The 19,495-nt window shown below is 33.1% G+C and overlaps 1 protein-coding gene across 2 annotated transcripts in view; it reads left to right on the forward strand.

The window, feature by feature from the left end:
• LOC135963217 (alpha/beta hydrolase domain-containing protein 17B-like) overlaps positions 1–19,495 on the forward strand; it is a 149,528-nt gene that overhangs the window by 81,125 nt on the left and 48,908 nt on the right. The window contains exon 4 of one of the 2 annotated variants that reach the window (XM_065514984.1): positions 17,806–18,082. In XM_065514984.1, the coding sequence (XP_065371056.1) occupies positions 17,806–17,889 (84 nt within the window). In that variant the 3' untranslated portion in view covers positions 17,890–18,082. Of the gene's footprint in view, positions 1–17,805; positions 18,083–19,495 lie in introns of those variants that run through there. The other variant, XM_065514983.1, reaches the window with a different exon arrangement.

Consider the following 19,495-nt stretch of genomic DNA (forward strand, 5'->3'; position numbering starts at 1 on the left):
TTGAGTGATTCAAATTCGCGTAAAAAAATTGAGGTTACCTGAAACGGCCTGGGAGAATTATAAATAAATGTAAAAATGTTTTCATAATCTCCAACAACAATTTTAATATCTCGTTGTTTTCGCGAAAATCCTTCAGTGCTGTAATAATGTTCGTTGTACATGAAGCGTTGCATAATATTTTCTTCATGAAGCATAGTCTTATTTATTTTAGACTTTTCCTTTTGTGGAGTTTTTTTCCAATATTCCTCAATAAGCTCTGCAGTATTTTTTTTAATTTGAAATCTGCTTTTGAAATTTGGTTGATTTCCACATCTTTTATTTTTGCATGAATATATTCTTTTGAGGTTCTTATATATTCAGATGCCAAAACATTACCATTTCGTTTTAATAGTATATTTTTTACTATTGAAAAATATCCTTCTACAGGGCTATTGGAAATCCTTGTGTTCGAGCTGTCGACGAATGTTCCCATTATATTTGACCACAATGGAACATATGGTATGTACCTTGTAAGGACTAATTTAATTTACCATTAATCCTTTATTTTGGAAATTATTGTCCGTACGGACATTGTTGTCATTATTGTTCTGAATTCTCTTTTTGATTTTCAGAAAAATTTGCAGAGCTTTTCTATAAAATGGGCTTTTGGCGTAATTTGGAGTGCAGTTATTTTTTAAATTAATTGTTATTTTTTCGTCATAATCATCAAACAAGATATCTTCACTGTTTATCTTACGGATCCTTTTAAGAGCTGATTCAAATTCGCTATCCTTTGTGTTACTTAGCAAGATTATTGACAGCGACTCGAACCATATCCAAATTTGTTCAATACTGGAAATATTCAATGCCTTTATAAGAAGATATTTGTAGAAATGTCGTTGATCATCTGAATTTGCATGGTTGTCAACGTCTTTTATGATAATTTTTATAAAATGGCAACAGCACACTTGAAGGACAACAAAGTTCAATTTTGTCATTTTTCTGTGAAGAAATGTAAAGCATTTGGAAAGGTATGATGTAATGGACCCAATATCATCATTGAAGACTTTAACACATGAATTGATCAATGCCCAGCTCCAGTCAACTACAATTCGTTTAGATATTGGCCATGCTATATTATTTATATGACAAAATATTCTTAATTCCATAAAAAATCTGTTTATGTCATCCTCATAGTGTCTGCAGGTTAGTGCTTCTGCTAATGGAATAAGTACACCATTTTTGCTGGAATCCTTTATATGCATAATAATACTATATAGGAAAACTCTTTTTGAATTCTTATCAAATTTTGATACCACTCCACCTGTAGAGTCAATAAAAAGTTTGTTCCTGCTGGATTTTATAAAAGCTTTCTTATGTGTTTGTGTCAGCATAAGTTGATCTCTTGAAAAAAGATATATTTCCAGCGGATTGGAGATTTTTTGAATAAATGATGACCAGTTTTTATCTTTTTGCATAAGAATCACATCTATTAACGGACAAATCTTCTATCGCGGACAAATCTTCGCAATGACTCCGATCTTATTTTCCGAGATACATCATCCGTAACAGCATCGCCCATATTTCCAACAACTTGCAGGGGCTTAGACATTTTTATAAGTTTTTTGTTGCGGAAAGTCGAAGCAAAATCATATTTCATTTCTTCCTTAGCAATTTTTCTTCTTACCGCACGAACTTGTTGTATTTTTTTCGGATGTCATTTTTGTTTGTAAAACTTTTGACAGTAATTGGATTTCCTTTAAGCTGAATTACAAATTTATATTTACGACACATTTTATCGGCATGTATGCATTTTCCATAAAGACGAAGTGATGATCTGTCCTTAGTGTACCCATGACTTGTAAAATTGATGGGGCACACATTGTTAATTTGTTTATAATTTTCTCTTACAATGTCTTCAATAAATTTGGTAAATTCTTTTTTGTGTGATACTACAATACTGCAGTTTTTGTTTTAAACTCATCATAAAAGTGGTTTTTGAAAATTTTTTATTTCAAATTGGAATAATTTCAAGAAATGGCAAACAGAAAATTAATTAATGTAGCTGAAATCAAGAGAGTGATAAGCAATTTTAAAAATACTGGAATTTTTTGTCTCAAACCCTTGTTCTGGTCGTCCACCAAAATTAACTGAACCCGAAAAAATGGTTATAATGCAATCTGTGCAGGAAAACCCCAGAATTACTGGATCGAAAATGGCTGAAAACTTAAATTCAATTTAATAAACATGTGTTCAAAGACACTGTGCTCAGAATTTTGAAAAATGCCTACTATAAAAGCCATGTAGCACGGAAAAAGCCGCCAGTTTTTATAGTTAATAGACAAAAACGAATTGCTTTCACTAAAGAACACATAAATATGCCTCCAGAGTCCTGGAAAAATGTTCTGTTCACGGATGAATGCAAGTACTGCATCTTTGGCATAAAAGACCGTCACACAGTGGGGGATCTGAAAAAAGAGTGGAAATAAATCTGTAACTTCTAAACGAATAGCCCGATTTTAATAAAATTCCCATGGCCATAGATGAGATTAAGTTTTGAATTTGGGCTTATAACACCAAGGGGGGGGGGGCCGAGCCACAACGCCCCAAAGTGGGGCATCTCGGGTATATCAAAAATTAAAAATGATGCCAAATTTTTGTTTGCGATCCGATTTGAAAGATTTTTATATTTATGGAATCTACTAGACGAGATCTACAAAAAATCTAGAAATATTATCTCTTATAGTTTACGAGTTATTCGCATTTTAAAAGTAAAATTTTATTTTATTTACCTAACATAACAGTATGAAATAATTGTTTTAAAACATCTACTGAGTCAAAAATTATGTGCATTCAAACTTAAAAAAAATAAAAAAGTCGTTTTTTCGCCATTTTTTTTTTGCATTCTAACTTAAAAAAAATAAAAAAGTCGGTTTTTTCGCCATTTTTTTTTGAAAAAAGTACTTACATTTATTTTAAATTATACAGAAAATAAGAAAAAGATAAATAGTGTATTTATATTTTTCTGAAAGACAACATTTCGGGAAATATAAAAGTAAAATAATATCAAAATTCGTATTATTGCGACCTATTTTTTATATAAATTTCAACTTAAGACAACATTTTCTCAAATCGCATAGCTGCTTTCAAAAAATTAAGACCTGTTTTGTGTGTCCCAATATGTTCTTCAATATTGTGCAAAGGGATTTCATAGCCCCGAGCTTGGTGCCTTCAATATATCAAAAAATCTAAAAAATCCCAATTTTGGGATTTTTGGAAAGTTTTTTGGGAATTGTGGGATTGTCATTAACAATTCACAAATATCTTTTTCAGTTTTGGATTTGGATCGAAAGTTTCTATATAAGTGTAAAATTTCATTAAACACGATTTATAAACAAAACTTTTATTGCATTTTAAAAATTAAAATTTTCCAAAAAAATCAGCTATAATTTTTTATTCCCATATTTTTGAAAAAAGTCTTCTATAATTTTTTTAATTCTAAAAAATTTTGTACATTTTTGAAAAGAGGACATAATTTCCTATACGTTGATATATAATATGTATATCTTTTCTTTTCCGCTAGTCTCATTAATGGCTTCAAAATACATAACTCACAGTAATTAGCATTATCTTGTAGTGTTCACCGGTATTTGGTTATGCAGCAGTCGGCAAGGCAGTGCAAAAAAATGTATTACAAAACGACAAGATTTTATAATTTTCTGTTTGTTGTTGATTTTGAATCCATAAATTTGACTAGTGGAAAAGAAAAGATATACATATTATATATCAACGTGTAGGAAATTATGTCCTCTTTTCAAAAATGTACAAAATTTTTAAGAATTAAAAAAATTATAGAAGAAAATTTATACAAATTTTTTAATATGAAAAAGTGCAATATTTTTGAAGGACTGAGTTTTAAAGTGGCATATTTTTGAACCTAATTGAGATATTGACTTGAAATTTTTTTTTGTATTAACTTATCTAAACAAAAAAATAAAGCTCGGAGAAAATGTGGATCAAATTGTTCCTAATATTTGCAATCCTATTAAAATTTTGCAACGTTTTTAAAGTTTGTCATTCTAATTAACAAGTTGTAAAAAAACTTGTCAAAAGGTCAAAGGGAATCCCGCAATTCCTAAAAATTGGAGCGAAAATCCCAAAAATGGTATTTTTTACAATTTTGCCTATAGGGTCCACATTTCCTTCGGGGCTGGGAAAATACTTTGGCGATAAATAGGGAACACATCAAGGTTTCTAAAGCTGCTTTCCGTTTTCTGATCCCAGCTTTGGGATTTTGGGATTTAGGCCCAAAGTAGAAATTTTGATAAAAAATAGGTCAAATTCCGAAGGACGTAGAGGCGACATATTCAAAAAATGGGACATTTTTTTTATACCAAAATGTTCTCCGTAAAGATACCTTACAGAAAAACATAAAATTGTTGTATGTTCTTAAAGAAAGTTTTTTTTAATAAAAAAAGAGTTACGTCACCTTTTCGCCCAAAAAACAGCAAAAATCTACTATTTTTTTAATATTTAAATTGAAAATCGTTTATTTTTGGATCCATAATAGATATTGATTTGAAATCTTTTGTATATTATTGGTAATTTAGTTGTCTAACTAACAAAAAATTCGAGTCCATTCGGTCCAAAATTACGCCCTATATTTTTAAAATAGCGGGTCAAGGTATGGCCAAATTTTAAAATTTCAATTTTTAAATGACTATAACTCGAAAATTAGAACAGATAAATAGCACACGCAAGCAAGACCTAGCAGAGCGCTTTCCAAAAATATAAAAATCTTTGAAATCGGATGGGAAACAAAAAAAATGGCACGTGTTTAAAAATTTTACATGTCGAATGTACTCTACATTGAGCCCCCATAGCGCCGCCCCTGGAGCATTTGTAGGATTAAACTCGAATACTCCTTGGCTACGGTCACGTCAAATTTTATCCCGATCGGAATGCCAATTTTATTTCCAAAAAATTTCGATTCTGCCCCACTGTGCGGGGGTACATGACAAGTGAATGCGTGGGAAATTTAGAATTTATTCCATCGACAATGGATCATAAGGTCTATTTAGACATTATAATGAAAAATCTTACCGAAAGTGTTAGCAATTTGGGCATTGAAGGTGATTATATATTCCAACTAATTATTAAAATACAGTTTAATTTATATAAATCAGTAATATTTTTTTTATGTACTCAAACTTCTGCCTACATGCGGAATTGAATTTTTTTATGAATTGAATTCTTATAAGTTTTGTTGATTCTTAAATATGCATTTTACAATGCAGTTGTGTTCATAAATATTTAAGATTTTTATATAAAAAATTTCGAATGAATAGCGTTTATTTTTATATCCAAAATTAGAGTATACTTTTAATTTTCGATCTTGTACGCAAACTTATGCTGCAAACTTATGATGTTTAGATTTCCAAAGTGGCTATTTCCAAAAGCAAAAAAAAAAAAAGTAAGAAAGTATAGTCGGTCAAGTTCGACCATATGTTATCCTACACCAATCGCCTTAAAATTAGGTGGCATGAGTTCTGTATATATGAAACCTATTTCAAAAAAAAAATAAACAAAATAAATAAATCGTTACTTTAATATAGAAAGGCCCTAACTCGTGTTTTTTATAAGCCCAGATTTTCGATTATTTCGATAAGTGTTCCACTCATATATCATATTTAGTAAAAAAATCTCGAATTAAAAAAAACACGAGTTAGGACCTTTCTATGTTAAGGTAACCAAATGCTAATTCATATTCAAATTTTTGGATTTTGTGTTTATTTTAACTAATTTTTATTAAAAAATAGTTAAAAATCAAATTTTATTTCAATTTATCATTCACTTGTTCTGAGGGTCTCCGTCGACCCTAAGCTTTTTTCTCTACAATTCTACAAGTGCAAATTTAGTTTACTGAAACAAAACCACTTGTAGAAGTATGACTTATAGACTTGTGACTTGTAAAATTCACTTGTAGCTACAAACTTGTATTTGTATTTTGATGAAACACAATTATTTACAAGTTCACAGTTTTACAGGAAAAAACATTTGTAATTGTGAACTTGTAGCTTAGTGAAATAGGCCCATGGTCTGCTTCAGAAAATAACTTGAACATTCATAATGTGTTATAATAACACTCAGCTACAAATCACACTTTTTGTCAGAACTTGAAAGCGACCTAATGGAGGTTGTAGGCCTAGGTGAGGACATACTAAAACCGTTTTCAAAGATTTTGAAACACCCTCAAAATTTTGAGTTATTTTGAAAAAAATGTTTTAGGGTAGGTCGTAATACCTCTAACTCACACATTTTTAGACCGATTTCAAAACTTTACACAATTATGGATAGGTAAAGAATTAAGTTTTCATAAAATGTATATAAGATCTATATTTCAAGAAATTGTGTATGTTTTAATAAATAGTTTCGCTTTCTTTTTTATTTTTTTTTTCGTAATTTTTCAAATTCAACAATTGTACAAATATTTTTTTTTTGTATATGTTTTTGTTATTTTTATTCATATGGGCTGGCGGAGAAAGTACTAAAAAGGTGTTAATGAAAAGTTGAATAACTTTTACAATTTCCATCCGATTTGAATAATTAAAACCATGTTTTTTTAAGAATTAGTGTTAGTCCCAATAATTGATAAATTCACTGGATAAGCTAGTTCCTATTCGCATTTCACTGGTTGCTTAGGCCAGATCATCAGGAAACCTTTTCCCAAAAGGCTTTAGAAAAACTAAAGATATTATACAAATAAAACACTAGAGTGAATGAGAATTACAGACACTCAAGCTTCATTTGTAAAAATATCAAAGCTTAAACAAAACACCAACAATAAACAGTGAGTTTATATTTTCTTACATTCCCTACTACAATTGGTTGGTTTCTTTTCAACTCAAACTGTAGTTTGTAAGTGGGTAAAGAAAAAACAAAACAAAAATAAAACAACTTGCTTTATTGTTTTCGCAAGAAAATCAAAATAAAGAGAGTTACCAGTTTTTAGTCTTGATGCACGGGCACCTGCTGCAAATTTATCAAAAGTTATACGGGAATACAAAATTAATTTTTTTGTTAAGAATTAGTGTGCTGAATTCCCAATAATTGATAAATTCACTGAATTTTATTGTTGGGGGATAAGCTAGTTCCTATGCGCAGTTCACTGGTTGCTTAACCTTCGCTTTACCAAAGGTTTTTTATGTACATGGTTTACCAATACCCACCCGGGTGACACTACACTTCTATAGATATATGCAACGAACGAAATTTTAAAAACCTTATAAAAAGTTTAAAATGTTTCTATTAAATTCTATAGAACTCTAAAATTTGTTCAGTGAGTATAAATTTCATTTAAATCGAAACAAAATTTAAAAAAAATATTAAACCAATAAAAACTAAGTGGTCACCCGGGTGGGTATTGGTAAAGCGAAGGTTAAGCCAGATCATCAGGAAACCTTTTCCCAAAAGGATTTAGAAAAACTAAAGATATTATACAAATAAAACAATAGAGTGAATGAGAATTACAGACACTCAAGCTTTATTTGTAAAAATATCAAAGCTTAAACAAAACACCAACAATAAACAGTGAGTTTATCTTTTCTTACATTGTTTTGTATACATTTTTATAAGCTTTTGGTATATATTTTTATAAGCTGAAAAGGGACTAAAATCAAAAAAGTTGATAAATTTTGTATTTCTTTTAGATATTATTAACAAAAATAATACATATAACTGACAAATGTATCAAAAAATGCCCGTCATTTTAAATCGTAATCAGTTTTCTTTCCAAACACGTTAAAAAATTTAAAGTCGGACAAAAAGTGACTGAGTTACTGATCGATAAGTTGACGATCATCACTGAAAACGGTTTTTTCAGAATAACTTCTGAATTTGAGGGTGTTTCTGAAATTTTAGACACAATTTGTAATGTACTCAGCAAACCCTATAACACACGCTAGGTCGTTTTCCAAGTTTTTTTCCATCGTAGCAGCGTGTAATTAATATCGTGATAAAATTGAATAAACAAGCTGTATATGAAAATAAATCCTTCTACCAACTTTTCTGAGGTCAGTCCATAATAATATACCCCTATATAAGAAAAATATTTTATTGTCAATAAATAATTTGTATATAATTTTATTAACATAAATTTCGATATAAGTCGTTTATTCATAAATGCTGCAGCAGTCAACACGAATTTATTAATAAACTTGTGTATAAGTTTGTCAATGCAAGGGAAACCTTCTTAAAATGATTTGTCAATCCCGAAAAATTCCCGGATTACCTAGCCATTTAAATCTATGTCCCTGTAGTTTAGGGCAGTTGCACATAATATGCTCTACTGTCTCTAGCTTCTCTAAATCCCCACTAGGGTTTGGGGTCCGTGAATTCCCGGCCGGGAATCTAGTGCTAGATGTACACTCATAGAAAAATGCATCTTCATATTGATGATGCCCTATCATCATAATTTTGACATCAATGTTATGACAAATGACATCAATGAAACAAAAAGAGACATCAATACAATGACGAACGTCATCACAAAATTGTGTCATATTTTGTGTGTCATCTATGCAATGATTTCAATGACATCAATGTGATGACACATTTTGTGTATAGTTAACAGATAATGTATGAATAAAAATAAAACTAAATAATGTTAAAATATATGTAAAGTGTGTTTTAGTAAAAATTTTATTGTTTTACCCATTATTTTTGTTTATAGACACATTTTTAAAACATGCATAAGTGACATCACATTGATGTTCATTTATAGAAAAACTTTATGCAACATATTTTTTGTAAAAATTTGAAAATTATTATCTCAGTCAAATGGAATTTAGTATAAATATGTTAATTTCATTAAATTTCAACCAAAAATTTAAATAATAATTTTTTTAATGAAATATTTGATAATTTTGAAATTTATTATCACCTCGACTTTCTGATATGAAACAGAAAATGTTCCAAGTCCCACAAAAGGACCTATAAGATGCAAACGCATTTCTTCTTAACTGTGATTATTTGTCATTAAAGTAATAAAACTGTATTAACAGATTTCAAAAATATTTAAAATCAAGGATTTTAGAACGTTTTTTGGCTCTGCTGTAATATTTCTGAAAAGGAACTTAGCATGTTTGTACAATTAATAACAAGACACACTAATGAAGTATGTACATCAAAGATATGTACATCAAATTCAATTTAACGTTTGGTAAAATTATCACTAAGTTTTTAATAAATCATTTAGCCTAGTTTCGTGTTCGGTTTTAACCGAAACCGTGCTTTTTCAAGGCCTAAAACCGAAACCGTAGGCTAAGCAAGGAAAACTGTTAATAAAGAATGACACAAACTCATTTTTCAGTTTGTCAGTATTTCCTGACAATTAAACTTCAAATGACTGTTTATTTATTTAATTTAAAAACAACAATGAAAAATGTTTGTTACAAAGTCTTAGTAGAAAAGAAAGAAATAAAAAAAGTTGGAAGAAACAAATAGTAATATGAAGTCTCCCTTTGTGAATTAATACAAATTCAGGATAACATGTCTCTAGTTTCATGTTAATTGATTCATTGTAAAGTGGATTCAATCTCATTTGAAAACTATTATTAGAATAAATAAATAATTACCCACATTTTGTGTATGTGAACAAACAAAAAACTGTACTTTGATAAACGTGAAGTATCCTGAAAACAAGAACTATATGTACTACATGTAGGACGTTCGGCATATTTGGGTTAATTCCTAGCGTCGTTTTTGCTGCCATACATGTAGCTTTCTAGTGTCTTATTGAAATAAATGTAAATTGTATTAAGTTAAATAAAACTTAAACCATTCAATATAAAAATACGTAGATTTGTTCAACAAATTCAGTGTACATTAAAATATTGGCATATTACTCGGTATTTATAAATGCATTCACTTTTTTCAGATATACTCCCATTAAAGATCTTATAGTTGCTTTTGGTCGAGCTTATCCACTTACGCTTAAAATCGGACATGTCCAGGGATACCATTCCTGTTTTATTTAAATCACTTTTTACAAGATCCCAATTACCTTTCCACAGGCCGAAGTTCTGGACAGTTGGGTGGATTTGTCTCCCGTAGTACGAATTTGACATTATTGTTTGAATACCACTCAAGGAAATTTTTCCATAGTGACATGATGCCAAATAAGGCCAGAAATATGAATGCACTATGTGCAGTTTTAAGAAATGAAAAAGCCGTTTTTGTAGACAAAACGGCTTAGCGAATATCGGTATAATATTTTATTTATTTCGATAATATTAAATTTATATACATTTGTCTTAGAAGGTAAAGAGTTTAGGGCTAATGCTCATTTTCTACTTAATAATAAGCTGTGAATTCTAATATATACATATATACAGATGAATTATTATTTGAATTGAAGGAGAAAAATGTTCAAAAACCCATTTGAAACAAATTAAGATAAACAATAAAAAACTATACTACTAGTAAAATTACATTGAATAAAGTTCATTAATGTGTGGGTACTGAGAAGTTGAGTATCTGCTGTTGAAGTTTGTGGTCAATCTGACTAGTCTATCTTGGACAAGTTCGAAGCCAGCAAGATCATGTAGACGACGAGTGGAATAATGCCATGGTAGATTGCAGAGTTGGGTGTAGTGCATTAAACATTTAGTGCACTAGGTTTCCACTAAATCCCACTATAGTGACAACATTTTGATTTTCCACTATTTTTCATCACTATAGTGGTAGTGAAAAAAATTAGTGGTAGTGAACAATTTTCCACTACCACTAAACATTAGTGGTAGTGAAAATTTGGCACTACAATAAAATAGTGCAAATTTTTAACAGTCACTACATGAATGCTTTAATTATATTATATGCACTAAAATCTAAAAAAATATAAATATAAAAAAAATATAGTCAACATATTTCCATTTTATTACTTTTTATTGTATAAAATAATTAAATAAAAACTTGAAATTTTTAAGTAAAGTAAATTTCAGGAATTAAATTGTATTAATATAATTTAACAACGTATATCGTTGAAGGTCAATAATTGCTAATGTTTTTATGTACCAATATGTACCCAGCAAAAATTTTGTGAATTTTTGTAATGACAACTAGTTATTTAACCCAACACATTATTTTATTTACTAGAATAAGTACTTATTTTTATACAGGTTGGTAATGAACTTTTGCATTTAGCACAGCTATCTAGTGTGTTTGACTGGAAAACGGGAGGTTAGTGGTTCGCCACCTGTCAAAGCCATTATTTTTTTTGTTCATATCATATTAATTTATATGTTGATGTTAAAACTATTGTTAGGTTAGGTTAGGTTAGGTTAGGAAGGGGTGTACATTGAGTGTACTTCCACTCGGAGACCTTGAGGTCCATTGTGATTCCCTTCAATAGAGATAGATAAAGAGTAAGCCTTAGAGTAAGCAAAAAAGTCCAAAATTCCGTCTGTTAAAAAGAAGAAGAAAGAAAGGAAAGATAAGTCTTTTTACGGATTTGGACCTGCCGTAGAACGTCCCTTAAATAGCCACCCTATTCCCTTAATGAAACCCAGTATGTTGCTTAGTTTGCAGCCAGCAACAGTACCAAGTTCGTCCAGAAATCTATTTCCTAGCCATTTAAGTCTGTGACCCTGTAGCATAGGGCAGTTGCACATAATGTGCTCTACTGTCTCTATCTCCTCTGCATCCCCACATACTCTACAGAAGTCCTGTGTGCCATTATCCCATTTACCCTTAAAGGCTCCAATTGAGCAATGACCGGTTATCACTCCTACTAGAATCCTGAGATTGTACCTATCCAACTCTAACAGTGTTCCAGTCGCGTTCGCATTCAGTCTTGGCCATAAGGCCCTGGACCCTTTGCAATCTGTTCTACTGCACCAGGATTGATTCGTACAGTCCCGGAATCTTTCGTAGATTACCCTGTAGTAGTGACAAATGGGTGGTCTAACAGCCCTTTCCCTAGTGTCATGGTCCAGATCAGAACCATGTCTAGCAAGTTCATCTGCTACCTCGTTACCGTGTATATCACAGTGCCCTGGTACCCAACACAATCTCACTGAGTAGTGTACCAATAGCTCCTCCAGAGCTCTCCTACAGTCCTCTACTAGGTTGGAGTGTACTAAATGACATTCCAAGGCCTTCAGTGAAGCCTGACTGTCTACATATATCGTCACTACAGCCCCCCTATTGATGTGTGTCCCTATCAACTCTGTTGCTTTCCAGATCGCGAAGATCTCTGCCTGGAAGACGCTACACTCGTTAGAGAATCTATATGAGCGCTTGATGTCTTGGTCGACCAAATAAACCCCGGCCCCTGTACCAGAATCCATTTTGGAACCGTCTGTGAAAACTGCGCACCCATCAAACAGTTGATCGGATCCAGCCCACTTATCCCTAGTGGGGAATTCTATTGGGGGTGAAGCACCAAAGCTGAAGGTCGCGACCTTATAGTCAGAGATTCCAGATGGAATAATGCCCTGACCAACAAGACCTGCTTCATACAGTATCATAGTGTGTCCTATCCGCAAGGGTTTCACCAAGGAAGACTCCGATAGTCTGAGTAAGTTCCTTGCTGCCACACTCTCAACATATTTCTCAATTGGTAGTAGGTTCAGGATTATATCCAACGCCGCCTGCGGGGTGCTGCCTAAGGCACCTGTGATACCCAGACATGCACATCTTTGAGCCTTGTTGAGTATAGCCCTGTAGCTACGTTTCCTCATTGCCTCCCACCACACTGTGCAGCCATAAGTAATAATAGGTCTAACAACAGAAGTGTAGATCCAATTAACCATACAGCATCGCCGGAAATACTCCATCCGGACCCGGTGATTTATACGGGTCGAAAGATTTTACCGCCCAGGCTAGTTTTTCCCTAGTGACTATCCGAAATCTTGACATCTCATTGACGCTATCAACGGATTCACAATAATTCCTCCATGAAATCCGCTTCGCTCTTTTCAGATCTCCCTTGTATTTATTGAAGCACACCTTGTAGTTGTTCCAATCTCCTTGTAATCCAGTGAGCTTTGCCCTATTAAAAGATTTCCTAACCGTCGACCTCTGAACTTGAAGTTCCTTAGTCCACCATTTTGGCTGTTTACGCCTACCGGGAAATTTCATTGGGCATGATGACTCATAGCTCTCATTTAATAAACGGGTGAAATTGTTCACCGTTATTTCCAAATTGGGTGGTATCAGTTCACATAAACTAAACTGTTCAAACCCAGTACGTACCTTGTCATAAAAGGTTCCCCAGTTTGTCCGTCAAGGATCCCTAAATGGTACCCTTAAGGACGAGTTGAAGTTCAAGGTGAAGGTAATCCTACTATGATCCGAAAAGGAACAGTCCGTGGATACCCTCCAATCTCTAACGAAATTATCATCTTGGTTCGTCAAGGTCATGTCTATAACCGCCTGCCTATCTTTGTTCCTAAACGTGGGCATGTTGCCCTTGTTACAGATAACTAGATTATTGACAGTTATGAAATCATAGACGCACTCACCTCTTTTATTGATATCAGCACTGCCCCATTGGCTGTGATGAGCATTTGCATCACATCCCATAACCAGGATAGCACCTCTCCTTTTTGTGTACGTCGTTAGCTCCAACACCTCATTGCCTGGTGGATCTGCTGCATCATACGGCATGTACACCGAAGCCAAAGTCAGCGTCCGCTCACCCCTGGTTTCCCTATTCACAACAGTGATGTCACCGCACCTAAAGGAATGAGAAATTATTAGTTTGAGTTCTCTCCTTGCCAGGATACACGTTCTTACCTTGTCCTCAGTGGACGGGATAAATAACGTGTATCCCGCTATCCCTAACCCGCAAACCTTATTTTGATTAATCCAAGGTTCTTGGATCAGGGCCACGTCGGTCTGGGATTTGGTGAGAAAGTTTGCCAATTCTGTTGAGGCCGCTTCACAATGATGCAGGTTTATCTGCACCACTAGCAGCCTCTTTGGTAGTGTCATGTTTCGAGTACCAAAACCAAAATTGACAACCCCTTTCACCTTGTCCAAAATCTCGAGGGATTTATGATCCACTGCGAACCGGAAATCCCTCCCGTTGTTCTCCTTACACACCATAGAGGCTACCGCCTTCCATTGGTCTATAGGGAGATCAACATTCTGTTTTTTCAATAGTGCCAGTATGGTTTCCAACGGTCTTACGGGTGGAGGAATCCATACTGTCACTATTGACCCTAATGGTAGTTCTGAAGCGCGTATCACTTCAAGTTTTAAGGCTGGATTAAAGTCGCCAAGTTTCCCAACTACGGTTCTTAAGAATTCAAATGAATTTTTATTTCCGCAGTTTATGACCTTGACTCCCTTAGCCCAGTCAGCACCTTTAAAGGATACGTCTTCAGAGCTACCACTATGGAAGGCCATCTCGTCCAAGAGTCTAGCCTCAAGCAGCTGCCATTGATCGGTACTGATCTTCCCATCCAGATTATTCCGATCAATTATCGCTGCCTGAAGATATACGTCCTGACTCAGGGACTTCTTGAGCTTCTTTGTTGACGAGGTAGGCTGGTCGTCCCCAGATCTAGCCCTCTTAATGGTCTTCTTTTGGGTACCCTTAAGAGTGCTAGATGGGGTTACACCAGCGTTCCCCGAAGCCTTGCTGCATCCTGGTGCCTTTGATGACGAGGTTTGAGGACCAACGGATCCGTTTCCCTTAATGTTACCCATACGGGCACCCTTAAGAGAATCGGCCGGAGGATTCTTCACTCCCTTCGCACCTGACACCTTTATGGGAGGCTTCTTGTTACCATCCACAGCTCTAGCCGAAGCACCGATTTGTAGGATGGTAGAAGAGCCCCCCTCCTTAGTTCTTACCGCACTGCTAGTGGTTGGAGCTGTCGACCTTATACCCTTTTGGGTGTCAGCCAGATCGACAGCAGCTACCACTTGCTGCTCAACAGGAGAAGACTCCCCCAAGAGTACACTTACAGGTCCGTAGATTCTTTCAAATCTAGCGACATCCTGTCTATGTTTCTTGAGAAGGTACTTCTCCTAACTTACAATAAAATAACTCGTACATGGAGCAGTGAGTTAGCAGCTTGACTATCAAACACAAGCAAATAATGTGACTTCGACTCCCATACAAGCCAATATTTTTGGTTTTTGTTTTAGCTACATGTTCTTGTTGTGAATTTACCTTATTTCTTAACTGATTGTAAGTACATTGACCATGAACTTGACCCATGAATTTTTTAAAAATCTCGAACAAAGGTAAGTAGTGTTTCAGTCAAATAATAAGTAGTTATGCCTTGGCTCCAATATTACTTGCTGGGTTACTAAGTAAGTAAAGTTTTTGCTGGATATTTAATTTGATTTCGTATATTAATATATTGATGAAACATCCTTATTTTTTTGTATTAATATTTCATTTTGTTTTTTTTTTAATTTTGTTACTACTTTAATATTAGTATTAATTAATTTAATAAATAATAAAAATAAAAAAATGTATAAAATAATTCAATATAATGATATGTATTTGAGTTCCATTAACATTAGTGAATGATTATATTTTTCCACTATCCTGTTAGTGGAGAAAAAAAACTTTCCACTAAGCTGTAAAAAAAAAGGTTTTTCACTACCACTAAATAAATTTTAGTGAAAAACTTTCTTGTACCACTACCACTATTGCTTAGTGAGGCTGTTATTTTTCAACTCACCACTAAATAGCTATTAGTGATAATGAGATTTTCTATTTATTAGAGGGTACAATACTCTTATTAATTTGTTGAAATATGATATTTTACTATGTAAAAATGTAACATACGATAATTTCGCGCAAAGGGCTTGATATGTTTTATCATCCATCACACAACATGTGTACTTTTTTTATAAAATTTTACCTAATTTTTGTCGCTCCTTCTTTTGCTTCTAAGATCTTTAACGTGATGCGTGCAGGAACTTTATACGACTTCAACCCAGTATTAGCTTTGGATCTGCGCACAAAAGGATTAGTGCATTTAACTTTACAAGCTGCTTTTCTAATAAAAGTTTTCGGTGCTCTTCGAGTTGTTCGACATATTTTGCTTTAACAATTTATGTTATACCTTTTTTTTTCTTCCTGATCCAGGTTTTCTTTCAATATTCAAGTCTTCCTTATACTGTTTAATTGCTTTGGAAACCGTGAAACGTGAACCTTCAGATCTTTTGCTATTTTTTTGAACGTCCATATTGGATTTTTTTGAAAAGTTTTAAATATAATATGTTGACCGAAGTAACAATTGAATATTAATGATTTAGAAAAGATAATATCTGACATATTTTTAAAAGCTGACGTGATTAAAAAAATAATATGTTGGACCAAGGATAAGTTTTGGCTGGAATAGTGTGTATTAGTTTTTTGACTCACTCTTTAATATCAATTCAATGAAAATAGATAAATAATAAATATTTGTTTAGTGTTATATAATCGTGTTTTATTCACCCACCCAGCATTTACGCAAATTCTAAGAAACAGATTTTAACAAATTTCACAACAACGCTGAAATTGTTTTTCCTGGATGCTGCGCAGCGGCATAAGTTGTGTTAGCGTACTTGATAATTTGTATAAATTGATTTATGACAAGCTTGAAGCACGACATTTTGTGATTAAGACTGATCATAAACCACTAGTTTATGAATTTTCTCAAAAATCGGAGAAAGCTTCGCCTCGACAATTGATTACATCTGAAAATACAGAGGCGGATGTATTGTCTCGCCTTAATGCTGGTTCAAAGCGTTCACGAACAACTGCCTACAATCCTCAATCCAACGGTATGGTTGAAAGGTCACAGATCATCTATGGCTTCCGATTAATTTATGGTGGTTTATTGCGTCTTTCGAATGATTTCTTTGACGAAGACGATTATCCTTCTGAATTTTTACAAAAACTACGAGAATATTTTCATCTTTTGCGTCCTACACCAACAGCTCGTCACAATAACGGCAATATGTTTATCTTGAAAAATCTCCATGATTGCACTCACGTCTTTCTACATACTGATGCTGTTCTAGGAGACCGGTTATATACAATTCAAATCAAAGAAAGCAGCTTTCATCATAAATGATACTCAGCAAGACACCACTTTAGAAATTCCCAACACACCACCAGATCAACAAAGTACACATTTTACGTCTCAAAGTACGTCATCTACTGCTCAAATTTCAGCAGCCACGAATGTTGTGCAACGTAGTCCAACGCCTATAGAATATCGTTCCAATCAGATCCTCATTTTGTCACTGGAGAGGGAGTGAATGTTTCAGCACCCAGCCTGCCTGTTTTACAAGACCGACAGTCTGGCAACGCGTCAGAAGGAAACAAACGAGTTGGCAGACGAAAACAGAATTTAATTCCTCGTGCCGTTTTTGCTGTTTCACAGTTTTTTAGCTTTCTAGTTTTTTAATAAATTAAATGTAAATTCCTTTTAATATCAATTAAATAAAAATAGATAAATAATAAATAGTAGTTCGTGTTTTATTCACCCACAATTATGTATACGTTTTTATTTTTCAGTCGTGATAGACATATACATGGAATTACCCATATACAAAACTTCAATGCATTTGCTGTTTTTTTCTTCTTAGTTTTTTCGCGCTTTACACGATTTTAGAATTGGATGATGTCGCCAGAATAAATGTAACCTTAATGTACATATGTATTAGATATAACTTGTTGCGATTTGTCAATGTTATTTAAAGAATAATAAAAGCGATATATACAAATATTACACAAAGAAGATTCAACAGATTTGTTACTTGTTTTTTTTAAGTTTTTAATTACATATATTTGTTATATATTTACAGGGAGCTGGTCATAATGATGTGGAACTGCATTCACAGTATTTTGAGCGCCTAAAAAGGTTTCTGACAGTTGAGTTGGTTAAATGACAATTAAAGACTTCGGCAGAAGTAACAAATAAAACAATAATAGGGCCCGAAGCAACAATATCTTCAGAAAATCAAGCTGCTTCAACTTCTGCCATTCCAAGTTTACAAGAAACACAAGGTGCTTCAACTTCGTTAATAGTATCATCATCATCACCAAGGACAAAATCAAAATCTGATAAAAAAGAACTAGATGGTAAGATATCCAACTGTAATAAAGTTAACTTAATTATTAATGCTAATTAAAATTGTTCGGCACATATCTGTAGTGCGATTCACTAACTTTTAACAACCCGACAATCGTAATATTTGTCGACATAAATATTCGCTTGCAGTAACGATAGTGTGATTCAGTAATTTATTTTTAACGATTGTTTACAGCTGTATTTTTGTATTCAAATAAGTTAATAAGACATGCCATCTCTGTCTACAAAATGTAAAAATAAGTACAAATGTAAAAATGATGTATTTTGGTTCCAGTAGTACAAATATGGTCCAAATTTTAAATTCTATGGAGACGTTTCTCCACATAATTTATGATAACTCAAAAAGGGTTATTACCATACTATTCAAATAAACCTAGAAAAGTTTAAATTTACATAACCTTTAATCGGTTTTTATATGTATTGCGTTTTAATCGGCTCAGTAGTTTCGGAGTTATAATAACAAATTGAAGCATAAAATACAGTGGTCGACATAAGTCTACGTACGACCACAATTTTTGCCACTTTATGAGAGAAAACCCGGTAAATAAAAAAATAATAATGCAGTTTTGTTTGAAATCTATTTTTATTGCTATGCACCAAAAAAAATGTTGTTGCAATGTAAACTTGCAAAATTATTCATAAAAAACAATAAAAAAAAACATTGACAAAAGTCTACATACGACCACAGCATGTCCTGTTTTTTTTTAATACTAACAGATAATCAATGTAATTTATTAAGTCTACGGTTCAAGAAATATTCAGTTACTTTGAAAACACTGGTACAGTTAAAAACAAGCCGCGAAGTGGTCGCCCAAAGAAACTACATCGTAGAGAAGTAATCTTCATTTTAAAAGAAGTCAACAAAAACCCAAAAGTAAATACCACAAAATTGGCCGAAGAACTCGCAACAAGATCAGAAGATATTGTTTATCCACGAACAATTCAAAGAACCTTAAATAATAATGGTAATTAAAGCAGAACTCCTCGTAAATTAGCGAACGGATCGTAAACTTCGTTTGGAATTCGCCCAAAATCACTTTGAAAAGGACATGGTATTCTGGAAGCTAGTTTTGTTCACTGATGAGTTGAAGTATAACATATTTGGAATTGATGGGAGAGATAAAGTATGGCGCAAAACAAATCCAGCAATGGATCCGAAAAACTTACTCGCTACAGTTAAGCATGGTGGTGGCAGTGTGATGGTTTAGGTTACTGTCGCTGCTTCTGGAGTGGGAAAGTTAGTGTTTATTGAGGATAATATGGATCGTTATCAGTACAAATCCATATTGGAACAAAATTTGAGAGCATCCGTTGATATTTTAATTCTTGGTTAAAGTTGGATTTTTCAGCAAGATAACGATCCGAAACATACGTCTCAAATTGTCGAAGATTGGCTACTCTAC

Source organism: Calliphora vicina, chromosome 1, assembly GCF_958450345.1.
Source record: "Calliphora vicina chromosome 1, idCalVici1.1, whole genome shotgun sequence".
Classification (NCBI taxonomy): domain Eukaryota; kingdom Metazoa; phylum Arthropoda; class Insecta; order Diptera; family Calliphoridae; genus Calliphora; species Calliphora vicina.